Below are 25,995 nucleotides of genomic sequence, written 5' to 3'. Positions count from 1 at the left end.
ATATTTCGACCACATAAAATATGCATCCAAGCCGAACTGAAATCTTATCAGAAACCTGTTGGGTCATTTTCACAGCTTTCTATTTCCTTACGAGCATGCCATGGCCCAGAAAATCTTTCAATTTTTGGGGTGGAGTTATTGCATTTTATAGATTGAAGCCCCTTCATTCTATCGATTTATGACATTATTCTGTTCAGCAAGGGTTTATTTAGTCGTCTAAGGCAACATATAATGACAGAAGAGAAGCTGCATGTATCTAGTTATAGACAAGTTCACTAACAAATAGCCTACCAAAAGGTTGTGCACCCCCTGTCAAAAAATCGTTCTGCCGTCTCTGACTGTAGCCTACAGCGCATTTCCTATATTTGCGGGTTAGGGTCGGGTGCGGTCAGATTTTCACTTTATCACATATAGTCGGGTGGTTGCGGAGGTTTATTAGCAATTGCGGGCGGGTGCAGGTGAACAAACAGCTGACCCGCACACCACTAGAACACACGTTTGAACAAATCATGTGAAAAATGTCACGTGGATAGTTTGTTTAAATGAGTCAGACATGGTTTTCGGAGGTTTCGCATGGATTTTCCCATGTAAATATTTTTGTAAGGGGGGCTGCTGGGCACAACTAATCTTTTGCAGAATGCTAACTATGCTAGCCATTGGCAAATGGGTACAGCTCTTCATCATGCAAACAATGATAGCAATTGAACATGAGTAGAAAAATCAAGGGAAAATCAAGTCTGAAATTTCAAAGTGTAAATTACAAACTTCAGAAGCCTTTTTAAACCTCAAATATACTACAAGTTAAAAATGTTCAGCATTGCATGAAAGTGCTCCTGCAACATGGTGATCAAATTAAGGTCCTACATCTGTATTGGACATTTGTGGCGTTCCACAAGCTGACAGTGGTGGTTGCAGTTCCTGAGTTTCAATGACCATTTGTGCTAGAAGCTGGTTTTGAATAGAGCCTGCTGTTGCCTGCTGACGATGCGCTATTAGATATGGGAGGCAATCTTGAGTATGCTGAACATGCTATGCTAAACATTTGCAACATTATAAGATCATGTTACTGGAACGTACAATTCTAGCTCTTAAGCTATCAGCAATCAGTGTAGTTTTTTAATTCCATGATTGAAATATGATATACATGAAACAGCTCAAATATTTATATTAACAGGGATAGTTGCTTAATGTGAACATTTCTTTCAAAATGAAAGCATGTAAGTCTTCTTACAGAAGGACAATTTGTACATTTCCAGATTTGTATACAGTGACATAAGTTATTTATTTGTTTATTCTTGACTGTATTATATTTCCCACCAAACAGCTGTAGTTCCAAGGAAAATATTGTTGTGTTACTGGAAATATATTTTTTTGGGGGAAAATGTTGGTTTTCCTCTCTTTGATAATCTTTGACTTGTGGGTGACAGGTTACCATTCGTCTTTGGTTGTGAGCCAAAAGCCCCTTATCTATGAATCGTGTGTGTGTGCGTGGGTGGGTTGGTTTATGTCTACATGTACATATATGAGGTGTGTATGGTCGGGTGTATGCATGAGTGTGACCTTACTGTACTACACACTAATCATTTCAGAGGAAGTTGAAGTGGATCATGACAGAGAGGGAGAGCCTGGATGGCTGCCAGACACAAGGCTGCCAGACACAAGCAGAAGTCTGTCTGTAACGTTGACATTCACTAGAAAAAGTACCAGAGTGCAAATTATACCGTGACATTCAGAGGTCTATTCAAACAATTAAAACAAATCAATTCAAAAGTAAGCTACCTGTGCATGTTCGTCCACTCCAAAATAATTCCAGCATCCAAACAGTGCACTGTGCATTCGCGGCATTTGATGAATGCAACAGCTCAAAAAGTGTAATGACATTCAGCGATTGTCTTTGGGTTTACACTCTTGTAGCCTGAAATAATGTATGCGTCTTGCTGACAAAAGGATATTTTCTGTCGAAATAAAAGTTGGGACACCTGAAAAGGGGCTGAGATACAGGACTGTCCCGGGATGAGTGCAGCCACATGGAATTCATTTTTTAAACCATGACACAGAGGTGGGGGTGTTCGTTTAATTTGGAATAAGCTTTTATTTTAATATTTACCACTGTAACAGTAAAAATTGCATTTTAAACAAATAGTAGAATGGTTAAATTTGCATTATTTAGAGACCCCCCCCCCCCCCATTTAGGGGGCTCATGTCTCATTCAGGGTGTCTGAGACTCGCCTGGGCCCCCCATTACTTGCACTCTGCAAAGGACAACCAACAACCAGGCTGTGCTCTGTCTATGACCTATACAGTCTACATATGCTGTAGGGAACTTTATTCCTGGGCCAAGACTCTGAAAATGCAGAAAATATTACTTTAGGCTAGGTTGCATTATTGACATAATCTGTTAATAAATAATTACCATTGATGTATAGGTATAGATTTTATTGCTTACCATAATCTGTTGATTTCATGTTGTCTGTCAATGATACACACAGCAATGTTCACAACATGTCGTTGCAAATAGGAGTAAACTATTTTATTGACATTTGGAATAGAACAACAATACACCAAATTGTGCATTACTCAACAATTAGTTTGCAAGAATTTCAAATATGCATGTTATAAATGATTGTGAATAAACCAAGGATCCACACGCTAAACAAGTCACAGCATCAGAAAGGATGTGTCCCCTATTCCATCCCACACCTCTGCACAAGATAATGATATGCTCTGGGTCTAGTTGAAACACACCCATGTATTTTACGAACATAAAACAGTGTTTTCCTCTTGTAAATACCCAAACCAAGACGCCAACATGGGGCAAATTAAACTGGGAAAAAATAAGCATTGGACAAAATTGAATTCAAAATAAGTTGAGACATGGGGAAAAAACCAGTTAACATTTTAACACTTTTTTTGCTTCTTTGAATTACATGTTAGAATTGTTAAGTCATCTGGTATGATTCTTTGTGTTTTTAAGGCCTCTACTTGCATTACAATTGATAGCAATGAATTTAGATGTACATGACATATACGAGTAAAACAAAAGTGATAGGGATTCTGATGATAGCATATTTTGGGGGTTTTTACATTTTCCACCATTTAACCTTTAAATTATAACAAACTCAAAGTCACACACCACTGCATCAGACCCATTAATTAAACTGTTGGATAGGCGAGATTATACTAGTATCGCTGAGATATATGAAACAACCATAAGTACAATTTGAAATCGGGTCGCACTTATAAGTAGTTAAATGGTTCATATTTTGAACATTCTTCAAACGCTTCCTACAATACCAACGTGTTTCATTCAATCATAAGATTTTTTTCAAAATTATATCACAATTGGTCAATTTTACAATAAACCATGTTCCATTCCATTTGGAAATACAAAATGGTACACCGTGAATGTGTAGGTGTAGGTGAATGACAACCATGCAATGTCAATATTATTTTATTTTCTAAATTTTTCATATAGCTACTTTAAAATAATGTTATAGGGAACAGAAGCCTGGAAAGTATTGTATTTAATTGATAAAGGTTATTCCTCAAACCAAAACCTTCCATCAGTTTTGGAATAGAAAATTATTCAAGTTTTAAAATTATTTAATGCCATGTGTATCTTTCAGTTGACATGGTACTAAATAATATCAGTTATTTTTGAATACATAAATTTTTCCCCAAATATTTGTTTTACATATAAAAAGAAAAGATTTTGGCACCAAGAAATAAAAAACATAAAAACATTACATTTAAGATACGTAAGTTGATTTGATCTATACATTTGATCTAAATATTTTTTTTTTCATGTGTGAAATTTACAAAATACAATCGTACAGTACAATGCACTTTTTACAACTGTTTTAAATCCTTAAAAACAAATGTTTCCAATAATCTTTAATATGGCATCTTTCTTTTCATGTCTATTCTATATAATATGTTCAGGCTAGTAAAAGTTCAATCAAAATGTTTGATTGTAAACTTGGTACAATGTGGTAAATGTGTTTTCTGGTCAGACTGTGAGTGGAACTGATACTCATACAGTAACTCTGTTTAATCTTGTCCTCTTGTCCTATTGTGCCACCCTAATGATTTAGTGTTTGTCAGTTCAAACACATGCATACACTTATACACTCACACACATATGTGTGTGTGTGTGTGTGTGTGTGTGTGTATGTGTATAAGTGTATGCATGTGTTTGAATTGACAAATGCATGCATGCATACAGTGGGGAAAAAAGTATTTAGTCAGCCACCAATTGTGCAAGTTCTCCCACTTAAAAAGATGAGAGAGGCCTGTAATTTTCATCATAGGTACACGTCAACTATGACAGACAAAATGAGGGGAAAAAATCCAGAAAATCACATTGTAGGATTTTTTATGAATTTATTTGCAAATTATGGTGGAAAATAAGTATTTGGTCAATAACAAAAGTTTCTCAATACTTTGTTATATACCCTTTGTTGGCAATGACACAGGTCAAACGTTTTCTGTAAGTCTTCACAAGGTTTTCACACACTGTTGCTGGTATTTTGGCCCATTCCTCCATGCAGATCTCCTCTAGAGCAGTGATGTTTTGGGGCTGTCGCTGGGCAACACGGACTTTCAACTCCCTCCAAAGATTTTCTATGGGTTTGAGATCTGGAGACTGGCTAGGCCACTCCAGGACCTTGAAATGCTTCTTACGAAGCCACTCCTTCGTTGCCCGGGCGGTGTGTTTGGGATCATTGTCATGCTGAAAGACCCAGCCACGTTTCATCTTCAATGCCCTTGCTGATGGAAGGAGGTTTTCACTCAAAATCTCACGATACATGGCCCCATTCATTCTTTCCTTTACACGGATCAGTCGTCCTGGTCCCTTTGCAGAAAAACAGCCCCAAAGCATGATGTTTCCACCCCCATGCTTCACAGTAGGTATGGTATTCTTTGGATGCAACTCAGCATTCTTTGTCCTCCTAACACGACGAGTTGAGTTTTTACCAAAAAGTTATATTTTGGTTTCATCTGACCATATGACATTCTCCCAATCCTCTTCTGGATCATCCAAATGCACTCTAGCAAGCTTCAGACAGGCCTGGACATGTACTGGATTAAGCAGGGGGACACGTATCACACTGCAGGATTTGAGTCCCTGGCGGCGTAGTGTGTTACTGATGGTAAGCTTTGTTACTTTGGTCCCAGCTCTCTGCAGGTCATTCACTAGGTCCCCCCGTGTGGTTCTGGGATTTTTGCTCACCGTTCTTGTGATCATTTTGACCCCACGGGGTGAGATCTTGCGTGGAGCCCCAGATCGAGGGAGATTATCAGTGGTCTTGTATGTCTTCCATTTCCTAATAATTGCTCCCACAGTTGATTTCTTCAAACCAAGCTGCTTACCTATTGCAGATTCAGTCTTCCCAGCCTGGTGCAGGTCAACAAATGTTGTTTCTGGTGTCCTTTGACAGCTCTTTGGTCTTGGCCATAGTGGAGTTTGGAGTGTGAAAGTTTGAGGTTGTGGACAGGTGTCTTTTATACTGATAACAAGTTCAAACAGGTGCCATTAATACAGGTAACGAGTGGAGGACAGAGGAGCCTCTTAAAGAAGAAGTTACAGGTCTGTGAGAGCCAGAAATCTTGCTTGTTTGTAGGTGACCAAATACTTATTTTCCACCATAATTTGCAAATAAATTCATTAAAAATCCTACAATGTGATTTTCTGGATTTTTTTCTCCTCAATTTGTCTGTCATAGTTGACGTGTACCTATGATGAAAATTACAGGCCTCATCTTTTTAAGTGGGAGAACTTGCACAATTGGTGGCTGACTAAATACTTTTTTCCCCCACTGTACATACAGTACATACATACTTTACACAGGTGCTGAACTTATTGTCTACACTGGTTTGCACATAAGTGATGTACAGGTTGTATTAGCTTAATTGTAGTTTTAGCCTTATACAGTGAGGGAAAAAAGTATTTGATCCCCTGCTGATTTTGTACATTTGCCCACTGACAAAGACATGATCAGTCTATAATTTTAATGATATGTTTATTTGAACAGTGAGAGACAGAAAAACGCATGTCAAAAATGTTATAAATGATTTGCATTTTAATGAGGGAAATAAGTATTTGACCCCCTCTCAATCAGAAAGATTTCTGGCTCCCAGGTGTCTTTTCTACAGGTAACGAGCTGAGATTAGACTGGTCATGGCTCACATCAACAGCATAATCCCAGAAACCCTAGACCCACTCCAATTTGCATACCGCCCCAACAGATCCACAGATGATGCAATCTCTATCGCACTCCACACTGCCCTTTCCCACCTGGACAAGAGGAACACCTACGTGAGAATGCTATTCATTGACTACAGCTCAGCATTCAACACCATAGTGCCCTCAAAGCTCATCACTAAGCTAAGGATCCTGGGACTAAACACCTCCCTCTGCAACTGGATCCTGGACTTCCTGACGGGCCGCCCCCAGGTGGTAAGGGTAGGTAACAACACATCTGCCACACTGATCCTCAACACGGGGGCCCCTCAGGGGTGCGTGCTCAGTCCCCTCCTGTACTCTCTGTTCACCCATGACTGCATGGCCAGGCACGACTCCAACACCATCATTAAGTTTGCCGACGACACAACAGTGGTAGGCCTGATCACCGACAACGATGAGACAGCCTATAGGGAGGAGGTCAGAGATCTGGCCGTGTGGTGCCAGGACAACAACCTCTCCCTCAACGTGACCAAGACAAAGGAGATGATTGTGGACTACAGGAAAAAAAAGAGGACTGAGCACGCCCCCATTCTCATCGACGGGGCTGTAGTGGAACAGGTTGAGAGCTTCAAGTTCCTTGGTGTCCACATCACCAACGAACTATCATGGTCCAAACACACCAAGACAGTCGTGAAGAGGGCACGACAAAGCCTATTCCCCCTCAGGAGACTAAAAAGATTTGGCATGGGTCCTCAGATCCTCAAAAAATTCTACAGCTGCACCATCGAGAGCATCCTGACTGGTTGCATCACCGCCTGGTATGGCAACTGCTTGGCCTCTGACCGCAAGGCACTACAGAGGGTAGTGCGTACGGCCCAGTACATCACTGGGGCAAAGCTCCCTGCCATCCAGGACCTCTATACCAGGCGGTGTCAGAGGAAGGCCCTCAAAATTGTCAAAGACTCCAGTCACCCTAGTCATAGACTGTTCTCTCTGCTACCGCACGGCAAGCGGTACCGGAGTGCCAAGTCTAGGTCCAAAAGACTTCTCAACAGCTTCTACCCCCAAGCCATAAGACTCCTGAACAGCTAATCATGGCTACCCGGACTATTTGCACTGCCCCCCCACCCCATCCTTTTTACGCTGCTGCTACTCTGTTAAGTATTTATGCATAGTCACTTTAACTCTACCCACATGTACATATTACCTCAACTAGCCGGTGCCCCCGCACATTGACTATGCAACGGTACCCCCCTGTATATATAGCCTCCCTACTGTCACTTTATTCTATTGTATATATAGCCTCCCTACTGTCACTTTATTTTTTACTTCTGCTCTTTTTTTTCTCAACACTTTTTTGTTGTTGTTTTATTCTTACTTTTTTGTTTAAAATAAATGCACTGTTGGTTAAGGGCTGTAAGTAAGCATTTCACTGTAATGTCTGCACCTGTTGTATTCGGCGCATGTGACCAATAAAATTTGATTTGATTTGATTTGATTTGATTAGGAGCACACTCTTAAAGGGAGTGCTCCTAATCTCACCTTGTTACCTGTATAAAAACACCTGTCCACAGAAGCAATCAATCAATCAGACTCCAAACTCTCCACCATGGCCAAGACCAAAGAGCTCTCCAAGGATGTCAGGGACAAGATTGTAGACCTACACAAGGCTGGAATGGGCTACAAGACCATCGCCAAGCAGCTTGGTGAGAAGGTGACAACAGTTGGTGCGATTATTCGCAAATGGAAGAAACACAAAATAACTGTCAATCTCCCTCGGCCTGGGGCTCCATGCAAGATCTCACCTCGTGGAGTTGCAGTGATCATGAGAACGGTGAGGAATCAGCCCAGAACTACACGGGAGGATCTTGTCAATGATCTCAAGGCAGCTGGGAGCATAGTCACCAAGAAAACAATTGGTAACACACTACGCCGTGAAGGACTGAAATCCTGCAGCGCCCGCAAGGTCCCCCTGCTCAAGAAAGCACATATACATGCCCGTCTGAAGTTTGCCAATGAACATCTGAATGATTCAGAGAAGAACTGGGTGAAAGTGTTGTGGTCAGATGAGACCAAAATGGAGCTCTTTGGCATCAACTCAACTCGCCGTGTTTGGAGGAGGAGGAATGCTGCCTATGACCCCAAGAACACCATCCCCACCGTCAAACATGGAGGTGGAAACATTATGCTTTGGGGGTGTTTTTCTGCTAAGGGGACAGGACATCTTCACCGCATCAAAGAGACGATGGACTATCAAATCTTGTGTGAGAACCTCCTTCCCTCAGCCAGGGCATTGAAAATGGGTCGTAGATGGGTATTCCAGCATGACAATGACCCAAAACACACGGCCAAGGCAACAAAGGATTGGCTCAAACTGAAGCACATTAAGGTCCTGGAGTGGCCTAGAGAGTCTCCAGACCTTAATCCCATAGGAAATCTGTGGAGGGAGCTGATGGTTTGAGTTGCCAAACGTCATCCTCGAAACCTTAATGACTTGGACAAGATCTGCAAAGAGGAGTGGGACAAAATCCCTCCTGAGATGTGGGCTAACCTGGTGGCCAACTACAAGAAACGTCTGACCTCTGTGATTGCCAACAAGGGTTTTCCACCAAGTACTAAGTCATGTTTTGCAGAGGGGTCAAATACTTATTTCCCTCATTAAAATGCAAATCAATTCATAACATTTTTGACATGCGTTTTTCTGGATTTTTTGTTGTTGTTATTCTGTCTCTCACTGTTCAAATAAACCTACCATTAAAATTATAGACTGATAATTTCTTTGTCAGTGGGCAAACTTACAAAATCAGCAGGGGATCAAATACTTGTTTTCCCTCACTGTACATCACACTTCGAGGGACAAAAACATGGAGGTTTGTTGTGGATTGTTTTGGATGGGTGCTGCTACTTATTGCTTTACAAAATGAAGATATTGATTGAAAAAATAAATGTTTCAAAACAGTAAGTCTTGGTAGCATATTCCTGTACCAGTGCTACTTGCTCTAGTGAGCTCTAATCTTTACCACTTTGATGCTGCGTCTACAATTTAATGTTCATCTTAAGACTTGAATTTAGTCTTCAAGTTAATTTAGCATTTTCAAAATGCTGTCTCTCTCTCTATATATATATATTTTTACATTCCATTACAATGTTGACTTAATACATTATACACAACATGTATGCTTATTTTAGCTAGATCCAGGTCAAAAACTTTTGTCAAAAACTTTAAAATACTTGAGCTGTGCTTGATTTAGTTTGCATGTACAATGAAACCAATGGAATCGTCCCAGAAGTGCAAGCTCCAAGCTAAATTTAGTATTTGGAAATATTTGACATATGTTTTTGACACGTTTGATTTGTCAGGTGTGGTTTAGAGTTTTTGCACAGCATTGGAAGTTTTCTGTTGTCAAAAAAGATAACAATGTGTGCTGTATAGTACTTAAACGGACCAAATACACTTGTTTCTTAATATTTAATACAGCTATTCTGTTTTCCACAGTAGCACACAAGTCAGTATTGCAATTATCTTTATACATCTGAACTTAACTGCTACATGTTAAGGACAATACACACTGTGCCAGTGAATGGTTAAAAGCAGTGGGTGTCCATCCTATCCCCTCTGACCAGAACATTGGCCATCATTTTCTGTTTATTTCCCAACCATTCTACATGTTGAATCACCACTGTGCCTTTTAACTGTTTGTTGGCGCTGTGTGTGTTTTGTCTTTTAGCTTCTCAATCGATGTACACTTTAGTTTTAACCAACTTGTGTTGTTTCACTTTCCCTTGTAATATCTCATGCTTAATATTATTATTTTGTGATAAGCTAATACGGTATTCTGTCATGCAGATGCTACCACCTAATGCTACAACCTTACTGTGCTACCAAGTTCTGCGTCTCTGCCCTTTGAACATGAATCAAATAAATAATAAAACACACTTTGGCTCACTCAAGACTAACATTCATAGAAAAACATCTATAATAAAGTGCCCAAATAAAAGACATGTTATTCTCAATACCCTACAGCTCTACAATGTTCAGTAAATTCATTTGATGTAATTATATATCTGTCATATTTCCTCTCAGACCTTTATTGATGATTAAAACATATATTTCAAGCTTTCCTCACTGCTTCACTTGTGGAGTTGTGTTAATCACTACCTGCGTTGACAGTGTAATAATGACGATTGTAATTTTAAAAGGACAGCTCTAACTGAAGCTTCAGTGCCCCTGTCACGAGCTGTAATCAGATGTTTTCGTTCCAAAATTACCCTTTTTCAGTGAACAATGGCACAAGCCACAAAGGCAAGACACTTGCTGGTAAATTGGCACAGTTGAAACTGTTAGAATATTAGCCAAGCTTCAAAGACAACTTTAAGTCTATTCAAACAACACTTAAGCTCGATTCAAATCCGAATTCTCAGCCTGGCTTCACAAATTATTTCATCATAGAGAGAATCTGCTTCCATTGGTGGTGGATGTCTAGAACTTGTGTTGGCTTGTTTGCTCCTATACCAGCTACAGTATAACCATGATATTGCACATTCCCTGCTGTGTTGCAACCTTCAGCTTCAGACCCAATGGCTGCCACCAGAACACAGGATGGAAACCTCCCCAGAGGAGAGTTACGAACCTCTCGCTTGCTCCCATGACACTCATTGACATATTATACATCTGGGGCCATGAAAAAAAAAAGCCCAAGTCAAGAGTAGGAACAAGGAAATCCTATTCTCAATGTCTTTCTAGACCTTTGGTGCCCCTTTATCTGCTGTTAAAAAAAAGGATTTCTGAAAAACAGTGCAAGGCCAGTGTCACTCACCATCTCAGAGCAGTACACTATGGTCAGTATATGTCCCTCTGAAGGGGTGGTAACTTCCTTTTGGGGGGCACACAAAGAGAAGGGTATATTCAAAAAGAGCCAGTGAGCAAAGTTCTTAAGAGCGCTCAAAGGATGGGCCCACGGTGCTCTCCAAGGACAGCTGGGAAGAGTGCTGGATCAACGGGGCCATCGTGGGGTCCACCATGGATGAGGTGGGGAAAAGCTTGTACCAGCCAATTACCATGCTCGTCAAATCCAGCTCCTCCAATAAGATGCGGGCAACACCCATGAAGCATTTACGATCCATGTGTCCGTAGTTTCCCCAAACAATCACCTGTTGGAGAAAATAAATGGGAATGTCAGTGAGGGTGCTATTATTTTCTGGGGGCTAGACTCGAAAAACTCCAGATGATTATCTTTGATACTGAATGTCCCCTATTCCAAATGCATATGTTCATACCCTCTAATGTAATACGAGACAAACAGAGATGCTATTTACTGCAGGACGAAATAATCAATGACCATAATTGATTTCCTCTGGGACTCAGTAGACAAATCATCTCTACTAATTTCTCTCCATCTTTGGACAGAAGATTGTTTCATTGCCTCAGCATCCTCTACAAATATGGTTCCTCCTCCACCTCAGGTTTCTAGAGGACGTTTTGCAGAGGGGCTGGGTTCTGTTTAAGCCTTTAACGTTTGTTATGACAGAGAGGAGTAAATGTTCTCCTCCAAAAATGTTATTTCAGATGAATGTTCAACATCCCCTTTTCTCTCTAATACCAGAAAACCAGGCGGTTTATCCCTGTGTTCCCATGCCAAGTCTCCTAGAGGCAGAAATGTGTCTGAACAGAATGATAAGGAGGGAGGTGCAAAGATCTAATTATGCAGTGACGGGACACCAAATCATTGCTGGGATTATTCACAAGCTGTTGAGTAAACAGTGACTGTTTTGAAAGGCTATTAACCTCTCTGTTCTGTTCTAACTGCTAGGGCATGACTGTAGTTAGCCATATCCATGCAGAGCCCTTTTGCAGCTTTAATAGAAAAGCTAAACTCGGGATATACAGAGTCAGGCTCAAATGGATAAGGTTATCAAAATATAAAAATAGGTCTCTCACTACACTTTATTCTTTCCTTGGCACAGTCACTAATGTATGTCGGTTGAGTAAACTCAGCATGCCTTCAGTCCTTCCATTGGGCTTGTTCCCATAGCCGAGTGCGCCAGCCTGATCCCATTCTAATAGAAACCGATGTTGTATGTCTGTTCAGCCACAGGTGTGTGTGATGTGTGAGAAGTAGACAGGAAGAAGGTGTGAGAGGGAGCAGGGAGGAAACAATGAGTGGAGACAAATCTCCTGTGGACTTGTATATCAGCCTTCCTGGAGCACTCGTACAAATCAGCACTTTCCATCATCTGATTGCACCTTTGGGGCAAGGAATTTGTTCCACTAGTGACAAATTCCTATTTATCAACTGCTAATGGTAGATGACTCCACACTTATAGATATACTTTATATGACGTTTTCTTTACATTTTCATAGGTTAGTCTACATAATTAGAAAACAACACTAGTTAACATTAGCCTGGTGTCCTGCATTTGAGGTTTTCGTCAATAGGAGTAAATATTCAGAGGTATCTTTGAGACCACCAAGGTCATGTTCATTGGGCACCAAGAGTAAGAAAACAGATGGAAAATGGGAGGGACTACCTGGACCTGGATGCTCATGATAATTTTCTGTTGCAAAACATTTTAAAACGTTTTCCATTGCGTGCCCATATGAACATGAAACTGATGAACATGTACAGTGGGGAAAAAAAGTATTTAGTCAGCCACCAAATGTGCAAGTTCTCCCACTTAAAAAGATGAGAGAGGCCTGTAATTTTCATCATAGGTACACGTCAACTATGACAGACAAAATGATCTTTTTTTTCTCCAGAAAATAACATTGTAGGATTTTTTATGAATTTATTTGCAAATTATGGTGGAAAATAAGTATTTGGTCAATAACAAAAGTTTCTCAATACTTTGTTATATACCCTTTGTTGGCAATGACACAGGTCAAACGTTTTCTGTAAGTCTTCACAAGGTTTTCACACACTGTTGCTGGTATTTTGGCCCATTCCTCCATGCAGATCTCCTCTAGAGCAGTGATGTTTTGGGGCTGTCGCTGGGCAACACGGACTTTCAACTCCCTCCAAAGATTTTCTATGGGGTTGAGATCTGGAGACTGGCTAGGCCACTCCAGGACCTTGAAATGCTTCTTACGAAGCCACTCCTTCATTGCCCGGGCGGTGTGTTTGGGATCATTGTCATGCTGAAAGACCCACCCACGTTTCATCTTCAATGACCTTGCTGATGGAAGGAGGTTTTCACTCAAAATCTCACGATACATGGCCCCATTCATTCTTTCCTTTACACGGATCAGTCGTCCTGGTCCCTTTGCAGATAAACAGCCCCAAAGCATGCTGTTTCCACCCCCATGCTTCACAGTAGGTATGGTGTTCTTTGGATGCAACTCAGCATTCTTTGTCCTCCAAACACGACGAGTTGAGTTTTTACCAAAAAGTTCTATTTTGGTTTCATCTGACCATATGACATTCTCCCAATCCTCTTCTGGATCATCCAAATGCACTCTAGCAAACTTCAGACGGGCCTGGACATGTACTGGCTTAAGCAGGGGGACACGTCTTGCACTGCAGGATTTGAGTCCCTGGCGGCGTAGTGTGTTACTGATGGTAGGCTTTGTAACTTTGGTCCCAGCTCTCTGCAGGTCATTCACTAGGTCCTAATAATTGCTCCCACAGTTGATTTCTTCAAACCAAGCTGCTTACCTATTGCAGATTCAGTCTTCCCAGCCTGGTGCAGGTCTACAATTTTGTTTCTGGTGTCCTTTGACAGCTCTTTGGTCTTGGCCATAGTGGAATTTGGAGTGTGACTGTTTGAGGTTGTGGACAGGTGTCTTTTATACTGATAACAAGTTCAAACAGGTGCCATTAATACAGGTAACGAGTGGAACACAGAGGAGCCTCTTAAAGAAGAAGTTACAGGTCTATGAGAGCCAGAAATCTTGCTTGTTTGTAGGTGACCAAATACTTATTTTCCACCATAATTTGCAAATAAATTCATAAAAAATCCTACAATGTGATTTTCTGGGGGAAAACAATCTCAAGTTGTCTGTCATAGTTGACGTGTACCTATGATGAAAATTACAGGCCTCTCTCATCTTTTTAAGTTGGAGAACTTGCACAATTGGTGGCTGACTAAATCCTTTTTCCCCCCACTGTATATGGAGTGAATGGTGACTGAAGTCTGTTTTACCTTACCTGAACGACTTTTCCCTGTGGACTCTCCGAGAACACCAGCACTTGGTTATACAGAGGGTCCAGGGATTTCCTAACCGACTTTGTCTTCTTTTTTGCAACACAGACCCCCTTTTCAAGTAGGTACACTTTAATGTAAGCCGCTGGCAACAAGAGAAGACAGGTATTTTATTTTTTATTTTTTTTATTTAACCTTTATTTAACCAGGTAAGCTAGTTGAGAACAAGTTCTCATTTACAACTGCGACATGGCCAAGATAAAGCAAAGTAGTGCGATAAAAACAACAACACAGTGTTACATATGGGGTAAACAAAACATAAAGTCAAAAATACAACAGAAAATATATATACAGTATGTGCGAAAGTAGTAAGTTATGGAGGTAAGGCAATAAATAGGCCATAATGCAAAATAGTTACATTTTCGTATTAACACTGGAATGATAGATGTGCAAAAGATGATGTGCAAATAGAGATACTGGGGTGCAAATTAGCAAAATAAATAACAATATGGGGATGAGGTAGTTGGGTGGGCTAATTTCAGTATGGCTGTGTACAGGTGCAGTGATCGGTAAGCTGCTCTGACAACTGACGCTTAAAGTTAGTGAGGGAGATAAGAGTCTCCAGCTTCAGAGATTTTTGCAGTTTGTTCCAGTCATTGGCAGCAGAGAACTGGAAGGAATGGCAGCCAAATGAGGTGTTGGCTTTGGGGATGACCAGTGAGATATACCTGCTGGAGCGCAGACTACGGGTGGGTGTTGCTATGGTGACCAGTGAGCTAAGATAAGACGGGGATTTGCCTAGCAGTGATTTATAGATGACCTGGAGCAAGTGGGTTTGGCGACGAATATGTAGTGAGGGCCAGCCAACAAGAGCGTACAGGTCACAATGGTGGGTAGTATATGGGGCTTTGGTGACAAAACGGATGGCACTGTGATTGACTACATCCAATTTGCTGAGTAGAGTGTTGCAGGCTATTTCGTAAATGACATCGCCAAAGTCAAGGATCGGTAGGATAGTCTATTTTACAAGGGCTTGTTTGGCAGCATGAGTGAAGGAGGCTTTGTTTGCGAAATAGGAAGCCGATTCTAGATCAAACTTTTGATTGGAGATGCGAGTCTTAATGTGAGTCTGGAAGGAGAGTTTACAGTCTAACCAGACACCTAGGTATTTGTAGTTGTCCACATACTCTAGGTCAGACCCTCCGAGAGTAGTGATTCTAGTCGGGTGGGCGGGTGCAAGCAGCGTTCGGTTGAAGAGCATGCATTTAGTTTTACTAATGTTTAAGAGCAGTTGGAGGCTACGGAAGGAGTGTTGTATGGCGTTGAAGCTCGTTTGGAGGTTTGTTAACACAGTGTTGGGGGGGCCAAGTTGCAGCGGAGGGTGCAGAGCTTGTGTCCGGGGTAATGGTAGCCAGGTGGAAAGCATGGCCAGCCGTAGCAAAATGCTTGTTGAAATTCTCGATTATTGTAGATTTATCGGTGGTGACAGAGTTTCCTAGCCTCAGTGCAGTGGGCAGTTGGGAGGAGGCACTCTTATTCTCCATGGACTTTACAGTGTCTCTGGGGCACGCATAATACCTCAAAGCAATCAGATCACACAGATACGCTTTTCATCCACCATTTCAGATTACAAGATTAAAGATTAGACTTTAACATCCACCATGAGGAATAAGGTTTGCAGTGTCTTAAATGATTTTTGTTTCTTCCTCTCACTGTAGCAACATTTACATTTTAGTCATTTAGCAGACGCTCTTATCCAGAGCGACTTACAGTTAGTGAGTGCATACATTTTCATACTTTTTTCATACACATGGTTTGGTTTGGTTTGAGTTCTGATTGGATAGCATCCCCCAGAGAACTAAAGGGATTAGATGGTTGCAGGTCCTTGCTCACCTGGAGGTCCTTTGGATCCAGGTTTCTGTGTGAGTCCTCTGGCCTGCATGATCTCCACCTCCAAACCGCCATTTCTCTCCAGCAGGCCTATTTCAACATCACCTGGATAATGATAAACATATCTATTAGCATAGTCACTCACACTCACAAACTTTACCATGTTGGCTGTATGGTTCATACACATGAAATAATATTAATCAATTTCCTAACTCATGAAACCAGACAAATGTTTTTACTTTAAGACAAACAATATATATTTTGCTCATGAGTGTGGGGAGGTGTGGCCCCTTCTGTCCAATGAGGTCATTTCTGCACAATATATCTGTCCATTTAGGGGACCTCTTTTGGCTCCAGAGCATTCCAGAGGCAAAGGTTATGTATAGCCACTTTAATGTATAGAGGCACAGGTTTAGCTCAAGCACAGCGTTTAGTTACTCTCACCCAATGATGTTGTGGCTAGTGTCTGTCGCCCAACAAACTGTGCAGGGCCCATCCCATCCAGGAAGTCACTGAATTGCGCGTCAGAGGCCAGGCACATCCCACTGTAATTCAGACTGGCAAAAAGGAGAGAGAGAAGAAGAAATGGGAGAAACGGTTAGCTTCGCTTCTGCAAAGAGGAATCCCAGTTCGGCTTTATTTAATAACGCTTTATTTTACAGCTCCCTGCCAGGTAGTTAGGTAGGAATTACATAGTTAAAGTGGTAATTACCTAATAATTGCATAGTAATTACATTTTGGTTTCTTTGAGATTCATTGACACAACTTTTCTTGAATTCTTAGTTAATACCTTGTAAATAAAAGATATGTATGAGTTTAAACCAGTGTTACCCTTTATTTTACAAATTGTTACCATTTATTTTACAGTCCTGTTTCAGCAGGAATTTGCCTGGTGTTTATTAAGTGGTACCAATTTATCACATTTCTGGTACTTCAACAAAAACAAACTGGGTACCAATGTTTGGGATGGTACATGTTTTGAATACATTTCAAAGCCACAAAAGAGTACATACAGTAACATGTAAATACCAGTGTAAAATAAAATGCACCTGTGAACCTAGAACAATAGGTCAGGTGATGCAATAGATACAGTAATTGTATCTGCAGTCACAATGTCAGCAGTCTGTAACACTGACCTGGGAGCCACAACACCAGACACTGTATTAGACTTTATCACAGTATGTCAGTTGCCATGTCCTGTAATGGGCTGAGTCATTCAATGACAACATCTAAACATAGCAATGGCCACCCCTAGTAAAGCGATAACAAACGCCCTCCTCGCACACCTCCCTTCAACACAACATCAGCCTTTCCCCCTCCAATATTCAAGGCAAACCCCTGTGGGCTAATGTCGATGAAACATTCGATAGAGAACTGCCACTGTATTGGTGCTGTGGAACTCAGTGCTCTTATATAATAGCGGCAGCTTTGGCTTAATGGTGTCTGACAGTGAGGCTGGAGTTTGGGCGGCCTGTCTATGGCAGGAAGCAGCACAGAGTGGTCCTCTGGCAGCAGGCCAGCACGGAGGAGCAGCTAAACCACCAGCCTGGAGGCAGAATTAAGGGAATTACTTGATGTGTGATTTTTGGCAGCATTTTCTCCCCAACGGAATACAATACGAAGGGAAAGGGGACGTGATGAGTACAAGAGCTAAGGTGCGATCACTGTGGTTGAGTGAGAGGGGGGCTCAGGAAGCATTGAATTGAACTAGTATTGTAAGTGGTGAGGAAGGAAAAATATCGTCATTTTATTCTAAGCTAATTATCATATGCCATTTAGCAGACATTTTATCCAAACCGATTTACACTAGTGCGTGTATACATTTTCATATGGGTGGCCCCCAGTGGCAAAAAAGGTTAAATAAATGACAGATAGGCCAAATGCTAACGCTCTCATAGCCTATATCATCCTATGACATCAGCCATTGCAAACTTTAGCATCACCCTCTAATTCTTAGAATTATAGCCTTGATTATGAGGTTGGTGACAGGTTGGTGACAGGTTGGTGACAGGTTGGTGACAGGAGGTTGGTGGCACCTTAATTGGGGAGAACAAGCTCGTGGTAATTGCTGGAGCAGAATCAGTGGAATGGTATCAAATACATCAAACATGGTTTCCATGTGTTTGATGCCATTCCATTCACGCCATTCCAGCCATTATTATGAACCGTCCTCCCCTCAGCAGCAGCCACTGGGCAGGTTATAGCGGCTATACGACTGAGCTGATTAATGATTAATTGCTACTCATTAGCGGGTAATCCAGGACTCACGTTCTATAATTAGGGAACGTTGTAGTTACTTATTGTTAGATGATAGGGACATCTTGACGGTAAACGTGTGCAATTAATTCAGTACAAACAATTAAAGCCACAATCTGTCATTACAACTGCCTGACCCTGCCACAATGTTTAGTATGGAGAGGGATGGGGGGGTGGAAATGTAACCACTCTCAAATGGATGGCTATGGATCCATGAGTATAAATTATAACATGATAGTTCAAAGATGTACAGTGCCTTCAGAAAGTTTTCACAAAATGTTCCACATTAGACTCAAAGCTCTAATTGCTGCCAAAGGTGATTCTAATATATATTGACTCAGGGGGTTGAATACTTATCTAATGAAGATATATTAGTTTTTTATTTTTCATTAATACATTTTTTTCTTCCACTTTGACAATACAACATTTTTGTTGTGTTACAAATTGGGATTAAAATGGATTTAATTGTTGATGTTTTCTTTACAATCTACACAAAATACTCTGTAATATCAAAGTGGAAGAAAAAATGTGACTAACGAAAAATAAAACTAATATATCTTGATTAGATAAGTATTCAACCACCTGAGTCAATATATATATTAGAATCACCTTTGGCAGCAATTAGAGCTGTAAGTCTTTTTGGGTAAGTCTCTAAGAGCTTTGCACACCTGGATTGTACAATATTTGGCCAATATTCTTTTTTAAACTCTTCAAACTCTGTCAAGTTGGTTGTTGATCATTGTCAGACAGCCATTTTCAAGTCTTGCCATAGATTTTCAAGCCGCTTTAAGTCAAAACTGTAACTAGGCCACTCAGGAACATTCAATGTCGTCTTGGTAAGCAACTCCAGTGTATATTTGCCCTTGAGTTTTAGGTTATTGTCCTGCTGACAGGTGCATTTGTCTCCCAGTGTCTGTTGGAAAGCAGACTGAACCATGTTGTCCTCTAGGATTTTGCCTGTGCTTAACTCTATTCTGTTTCTTTTTATTGTAAAAATCTATATATATATAATCCCTAGTCCTTGCCAATGACAAGCATATCCATAGCATGATGCAGCCACCACTATGCTTGTAAATATGAAGAGTGATACTCAGTGATGTGTTGGATTTGACCCAAACATAAAACTTCCTTCTTTTCACATTAAGGTTAGTATTGTGGAGTAACTACAATGTTCTTGATCCATCCTCATTTTTCTCCTATCACAGCCATTAAACTCTGTAACTGTTTTAAAATCACCATTGGCCTCATGGTGAAATCCGTGAGCAGTTTCCTTCCTCTCTGGCAACTGAGTCAGGAAGGACGTCTGTATCTTTGTAGTGACTGGGTGTATTGAAACACCATCCAAAGCGTAATAATAACTTCACCATGCTCAAAGGGATATTCTGTTTCTGTTTTTTTTTATCCATCTTTGCGAAGCATTGGAAAACCTCCCTGGTCTGTGTGACATTTTTCTAAAAACAAGATTTCACTTTGACATTGAGGGATATTGTGTGTAGATCAGTGGCACAAAATCTCAATTTGATACATTTTAAATTCAGGCTGTAACAACAAAATGTGGGGAAAGAATCAAGGGGTGTGAATACTTTCTGAAGGCACTTTCTGAATATTCAAATGACAACATAAACATAAACACTAGAATAAGCAAACCCCCCGCCCCATCCCCCTCCCCCCGCTTGTACCGACCTTGCTCATTGAGCTGAACATAGGTGCTGAAGACGCATAATTAATTTCCTCCCTGTTTTAAAGTTATGACCTCGATTCCTCGCTTTTTTCCCCTTCTCTCTGGTTCTTCGCTGATCTATTTTTAAAGCACTTCGGGAACGGTCCAAACCAGCTGCCACACATTTGGACAGGCAGAGTCTTTGGAGATTTCTTACCCTATCTCATCTATCTTCTGCTATCACTCTCCACTCAGGTTCACTGTTCCTTTATCAAATAGCGCTTGAAGAAACACGTCCATTGTGGGTAATGAGCGGAATAACAAAATACAGACTGACCCAGGAACTCTTTTGCTCTCTGTTGATATTATGCATTACCACCTGTCCCATTTAAATTAAAGTTTTGGCCTTGATAAATTAAAATGATTACCCCTATGTCCCTAATGTACTGTATATTCTAATAGGCAATGTTTGAACACACAATATATTATAATTTGACTAACAGGTCTGTTTTCATGCATGAATAATGATACTGTGCCCATTACCTTATTAAAACACACATGCTCAATCATCATGCTTCATTACTTTGCCAGCTTAAATATGCAGAGGTACACTACATGACCAAAAGTATGCTCGTCGAACATCTCATTCCAAAATCTTGGACATTAAAATGGATTTGGTACCCCCTTTGTCTGCTATGACAGCCTCTACTCTTCTGGGAAGGTTTTCCACAAGATGTTGGAACATTGCTGTGGGGACTTGCTTCCATTCACCCACAAGAGCATTAGTGAGGTCGGGCACTGATGTTGAGCGATTAGGCCTGGCTCGCAGTCGGCATTCCAATTCATCCCAAAGGTGTTCAATAGGTTTGAGGTCAGGGCTCTGTATAGGCCAGTCAAGTTCTTCCACACTGATCTCGACAAACCATTTCTGTATGGTTTTGTGCACGGGGGCATTGTCATGCTGAAACAGGAAAGGTCCTTCCCCAAACTGTTGCCATAAAGTTGGAAGCACAGAATCGTCTAGAATTTCATTGTATGTTGTAGCATTAAGATTTATCTTCACAGGAACTAAGGGGCCTAGCCCGAACCATGAAAAACAACCCCAGACCATTATTTCTCCTCCACCAAACTTTACAGTTGGCACAATGCATTCGGGCAGGTAGCGTTCTCCTGGCATCCGCCAAACCCAGATTAGTCTGTCGGACTGCCAGATGGTGAAGCGTGATTCATCACAGCAGAGAACGTGTTTCCACTGCTCCAGAGTCCAATGGCGGCGAGCTTTACACCACGATTTTTAAGCGCTACAAGCTTCAGTACTCGGCGGTCCTGTTCTGTGAGCTTGTGTGGCCTGCCACTTCGCGGCTGAGCCGTTGTTGCTCCTAGACGTTTCCACTTCACAATAACAGCACTTACAGTTCACCGGGGCAGCTCTAGCAGGGCAGAAATTTGACGAACTGACTTGTTGGAAAGGTGGTATCCTATAATGGTGCTACGTTGAAAGTCAATGAGCACTTCAGTAAGGCTATCCTACTACCAATGTTTGGCTATGGAGATTGCATGGCTGTGTGCTCGATGTTATACACCTGTCAGCAACGGGTGTGGCTGAAATAACCGAATCCACTAATTTGAAGGGTTGTCCACATACTATTGTATATACAGTATAGTGTACCTCAAGCACATTTTAGACTTCTATGTTTGATTGTTGAGCCGGAAACAAAGTCATCATATTTCAGCGACACTGAAACAAATACTATGGTCAAATCCTGCGATTTGTATCTAATGTTGTACGTCAGGCAAGGTTATGTTTCGGGATTATGTACACATTTCTGAGAAAATGAGAGCTAACCTACGGTATATAAAATAGCGTTCGAAATTAGATTAGGTGAGTTGACTGAGAATACATTCTCATTTGCAGCAACGACCTGGGGAAAGTTACAAAACATAGGCCTAGTTACATACAATATATAAGGAAGCAAAAAAACACAACACAATAATACAAAATAAAAAAACATAAGATCAATCATAGAAATATAAAAAACAAACACATTATTCCTTAAAAAGGTCCTCACATAGCCGTCTGAACTGCATCAGAGGCACCAATTCATAAAATGTAAACCATTCCACAAGAAACGTACAAAATAGCTAAATGCAGTTTTATCTAACTCTGTCGAGATCGAAGGGACCTCTAGAGTTAACCATTCCTGAGATCTTGTCTGATAGCTTGTATTTCTGTAGGTTACCACAGAAGTCAGGTAGTGTGGTAGTTTACACAAGAGGGCTTTACAGACAAAAAGAGAGCAATGAATCTGCGAGACTTCAAAGAGGGCCAGCCTACTTTCTCATACAGAGTACATTGATGTGTGCTGAACCTAGTGCCCGTAATGAAGCATAATGCATTATTATATACAGAATTCAGTGGCTTCAATACAGTGGCAGCTGCATTCATATAAATTATATTGCCATAGTCTAAAATCGGAATTAATATCGACTTAGTTATTTGTTTTCTGCTATTTAACGTAAGGCATGACCTATTCCTAAAAAAATAAGCCACATTTTATTCTAAACTTTTTAACTAACTCATCAACATGTATTTTGAATGAAAGCCTATTGTCAATCCAGATGCCCAGATATTTATACGCGGGAACAAGATCATTGATGGCACCATCCAAAGTACGTATGCATACATTTTTACGTGAATTCGAAAAACAACATGTACTTGGTTTTACCTGCATTAAGCACTAACTTAAGTTCAACAAAGGCCGTCTGCAGGGCAATAAAGACAGACTGAAGCTCCGAAAGAGCCTGGTCAGCCGTTGTGGCAATAGCATACACAAGAGTGTCATCTGCATACAGGTGAAGGTTGAAAGTTTTTACAGATAAATCAATTGTGATGCGTGATTTGAAGGAGTCAGGCGCAGGAGGGTAAATCACAGTATACAGAGTTTATTATATAATCCAGCGTAACCAGTCCAGTGCGCAAAACAGGCGCTCTGGAACAAACATGCACACAGGGATAATACCCCAGCAATACAAAATACTGAGCTCAACCGAGGTAATAATCCTCACAATGAACAATCACCCACAAGGACAAGGGGGCAGAGGGAACACTTAAACACATACTAATGAGGGGAAGATGAACCAGGTGTGTATAATATACAAGACAAGACAAATGGAATGATGAGATACGGAGCGGCAGTGGCTAGAAGGCCGGTGACGACGAATGCCGAAGCCTGCCCGAACAAGGAGGGGAGGCAGCTTCGGGGGTAGTCGTGACAGTACCCCCCCCCCCCCCCCCCCCACCCTTGACGCGCAGATCCAGCATTGCGCCAACCCCGGCCTCAGGGACGGCCAGGAGGACGCGGAGCAGGGCTAGCCGGACGGCGACGGTGGAAATCCAGCGCCGTTCCTCCGGACCGTACCCCTCCCACTCCATGAGGTACTGAAGGCCCCCCAACCGACGCCTCGAATCCAGGATGGAACGGACGGAGTACACCGGGGCCCCCTCGATGTCCAGAGGAGGCGGAGGGACCTCCCGTTCCTCAGACTCCTGGAGCGGAACAGCCACCACCGGCCTGAGGAGAGACACATGAAACGAGTGCTTAATACGGTAATCATGGGGAGTAATAACCTATAGGAAACCTCGTTGATTCTCCTCAGGACTTTGAACGGCCCCACAAACCGCGGGCTCAGCTTCTGGCAGGGCAGGCGGAGGGGCAGATTCCGGGTCGAGAGCCAGTCCCGATCACCCGGTACGAAGACCGGGGCCTCACAGCGGTGTCGGTCAGCATTGGCCTTCAGACGACGCACGGCGCGTTGGAGGTGGACGTGGGCAGCGTCCCACGTCTCCTCCACGCACCGAAACCAGTCATCCACTGCAGGAGCCTCGGTCTGGCTCTGGTGCCACGGTGCTAGAACCGGTTGGTAACCTAAAACACATTGGAATGTTGCTGGGTAAGTGGAGGAGTGGCGGAGAGAGTTCTGGGCATATTCGGACCATGGCAAGAACACCGACCACTCCCCCGGCCGGTCCTGGCAGTAGGAATACAGGAACCTACCCACATCCTGATTTACCCATTCCACCTGCCCATTAGACTCAGGGTGGAAACCAGAGGTCAGGCTGACCGAGACCCCCAGACGTTCCATGAATGCCTTCCAGACCTTGGATGTGAACTGGGGACCCCAGTCAGACACTATATCCTCTGGTACCTCTTGGTGCCGGAAGACGTGTGTCTGCAGTCTGCAGGGCCATGGGGAGACCGGGCAGAGGAAGGAGACGGCAGGCCTTGGAAAAGCGGTCCACAACGACCATGATGGTGGTGTTACCTTGGGAGAGGGGAAGATCAGTAAGGAAATCAACACTCAGGTGAGACCATGGTCGTTGTGGAACTGGTAAAGGTTGTAACTTACCCGCCGGGAGGGGCCTAAGTGCCTTACTCTGGGCGCACACCAAGCAGGAGGAGACATACACCATCACGTCCTTAGCCAAGGTAGGCCACCAGTACTTTCCGGTCAGGCAGCGCACTGTACGACCGATACCTGGGTGACCAGAGGAGTGTGCCCAGTAGATCAGACGGTCACATCCCATCTGGACACTGAGGTGGAGATGGCTCTGTGCGTAACGCCTGCTCTATATCAGCGTCCATCACCCATACTACCGGCGCCACAATGCAGGAGGCTGGGAGTATGGGGGTGTTGTCCCTGGACCTCTCCTCTGTGTCATACAGCCGTGACAATGCGTCTGCCTTCACGTTCTTCGTACCCGGGATGTGTGATAGTGTGAAATCAAACCAGGTGAAAAATAGGGCCCACCTGGCCTGGCGAGGATTTAGCCTCCTCGCTGCCCGGATGTACTCCAGGTTACTGTGGTCCATTCAGACGAGGAAAGGGTGTTTCACCCCTTCGAGCCAATGCCTCCACACGGCCAGGACTCGGACAACATCCAACAACTCCCGATCACCAACGTCGTAGTTCTGCTCCGCCGGGCTGAGCTTCTTAGAGAAGAAGGCACAGGGGCGGAGCTTGGGTGGCGTGCCCGAGCGTTGAGATAGGACAGCGCCTATCCCTACCTCAGACGCATCCACCTCCACTACGAATGGTAGTGATGGATCGGGGTGGGCCAGTACCGGGGCTGAGGTGAACAGACCCCTCAGGTTACTGAAGGCCCTGTCAGCCTCAGCAGACCAGCGGAGCCGGGACGGCCCACCCTTCAACAGAGATGTAATGGGAGCTGCGACCTTGCCAAAGCCCCAGATAAACCTTCTTTAGTAGTTGGCGAAGCCAATAAAGCGCTGCACCTCCTTAACCGTGGTTGGAGTCGGCCAATTACGCACGGCTGAAATGCGAATATCCCTCCATCTCCACACCTGAGGTGGTAATGCGGTATCCGAGGAAGGAGACAGACTGCTGGAAAAACAGAAACTTTTCTGCCTTGGCATGAAGGTAATTTTCCAACAGTCGGGCCAGCACTTTGCGAACCAGGGACACATGCTTGGCGCGCGTAGTGGAATACACCAGAATGTCATCGATGTAGACCACTACACCGCGACCAAGCATGTCCCTAAACATCTCGTTCACAAAGGACTGAAGACGGATGGAGCATTCATCAAACCGTAGGGCATCACCAGGTATTCATAATGCCCTGTGGTTGTACTGAATGCTGTCTTCCACTCATCCCCCTCTCAGACACGTACCAGGATGTACGCACTCCAGAGATCTAATTTGGTGAAGAAGCGCGCCCCATGCATTGACTTGATCACTGAAGGAATGAGGGGGAGAGGATAACTAAATCGTATCATCTCCTTGTTCAGTGATCGATAATCAATGCAAGGGCGCAGACCGCCGTCTTTCTTCTTCACAAAAAATA

At 42.6% G+C, this 25,995-nt stretch overlaps 1 protein-coding gene across 1 annotated transcript in view; it reads right to left on the bottom strand.

Moving 5' to 3' along the window:
* Positions 1-11,119: 11,119 nt before the first annotated feature.
* Positions 11,120-25,995, bottom strand: part of LOC311133514 (regulating synaptic membrane exocytosis protein 4-like) — a gene marked incomplete at both ends in the record, with an annotated part of 59,733 nt that continues 44,857 nt past the window's right edge. The window contains 4 exons of the mRNA XM_084167018.1: positions 11,120-11,338; positions 14,332-14,471; positions 16,220-16,321; positions 16,661-16,773. Coding sequence (XP_084023144.1) covers positions 11,120-11,338; positions 14,332-14,471; positions 16,220-16,321; positions 16,661-16,773 — 574 coding nt within the window. The remainder of the gene's footprint in view (positions 11,339-14,331; positions 14,472-16,219; positions 16,322-16,660; positions 16,774-25,995) is intronic.

This window comes from Coregonus lavaretus (assembly GCF_964263955.1).
Source record: "Coregonus lavaretus genome assembly, chromosome: 8".
Classification (NCBI taxonomy): Eukaryota; Metazoa; Chordata; class Actinopteri; order Salmoniformes; family Salmonidae; genus Coregonus; species Coregonus lavaretus.
This window is presented reverse-complemented; position numbering and strand designations above follow the sequence as displayed.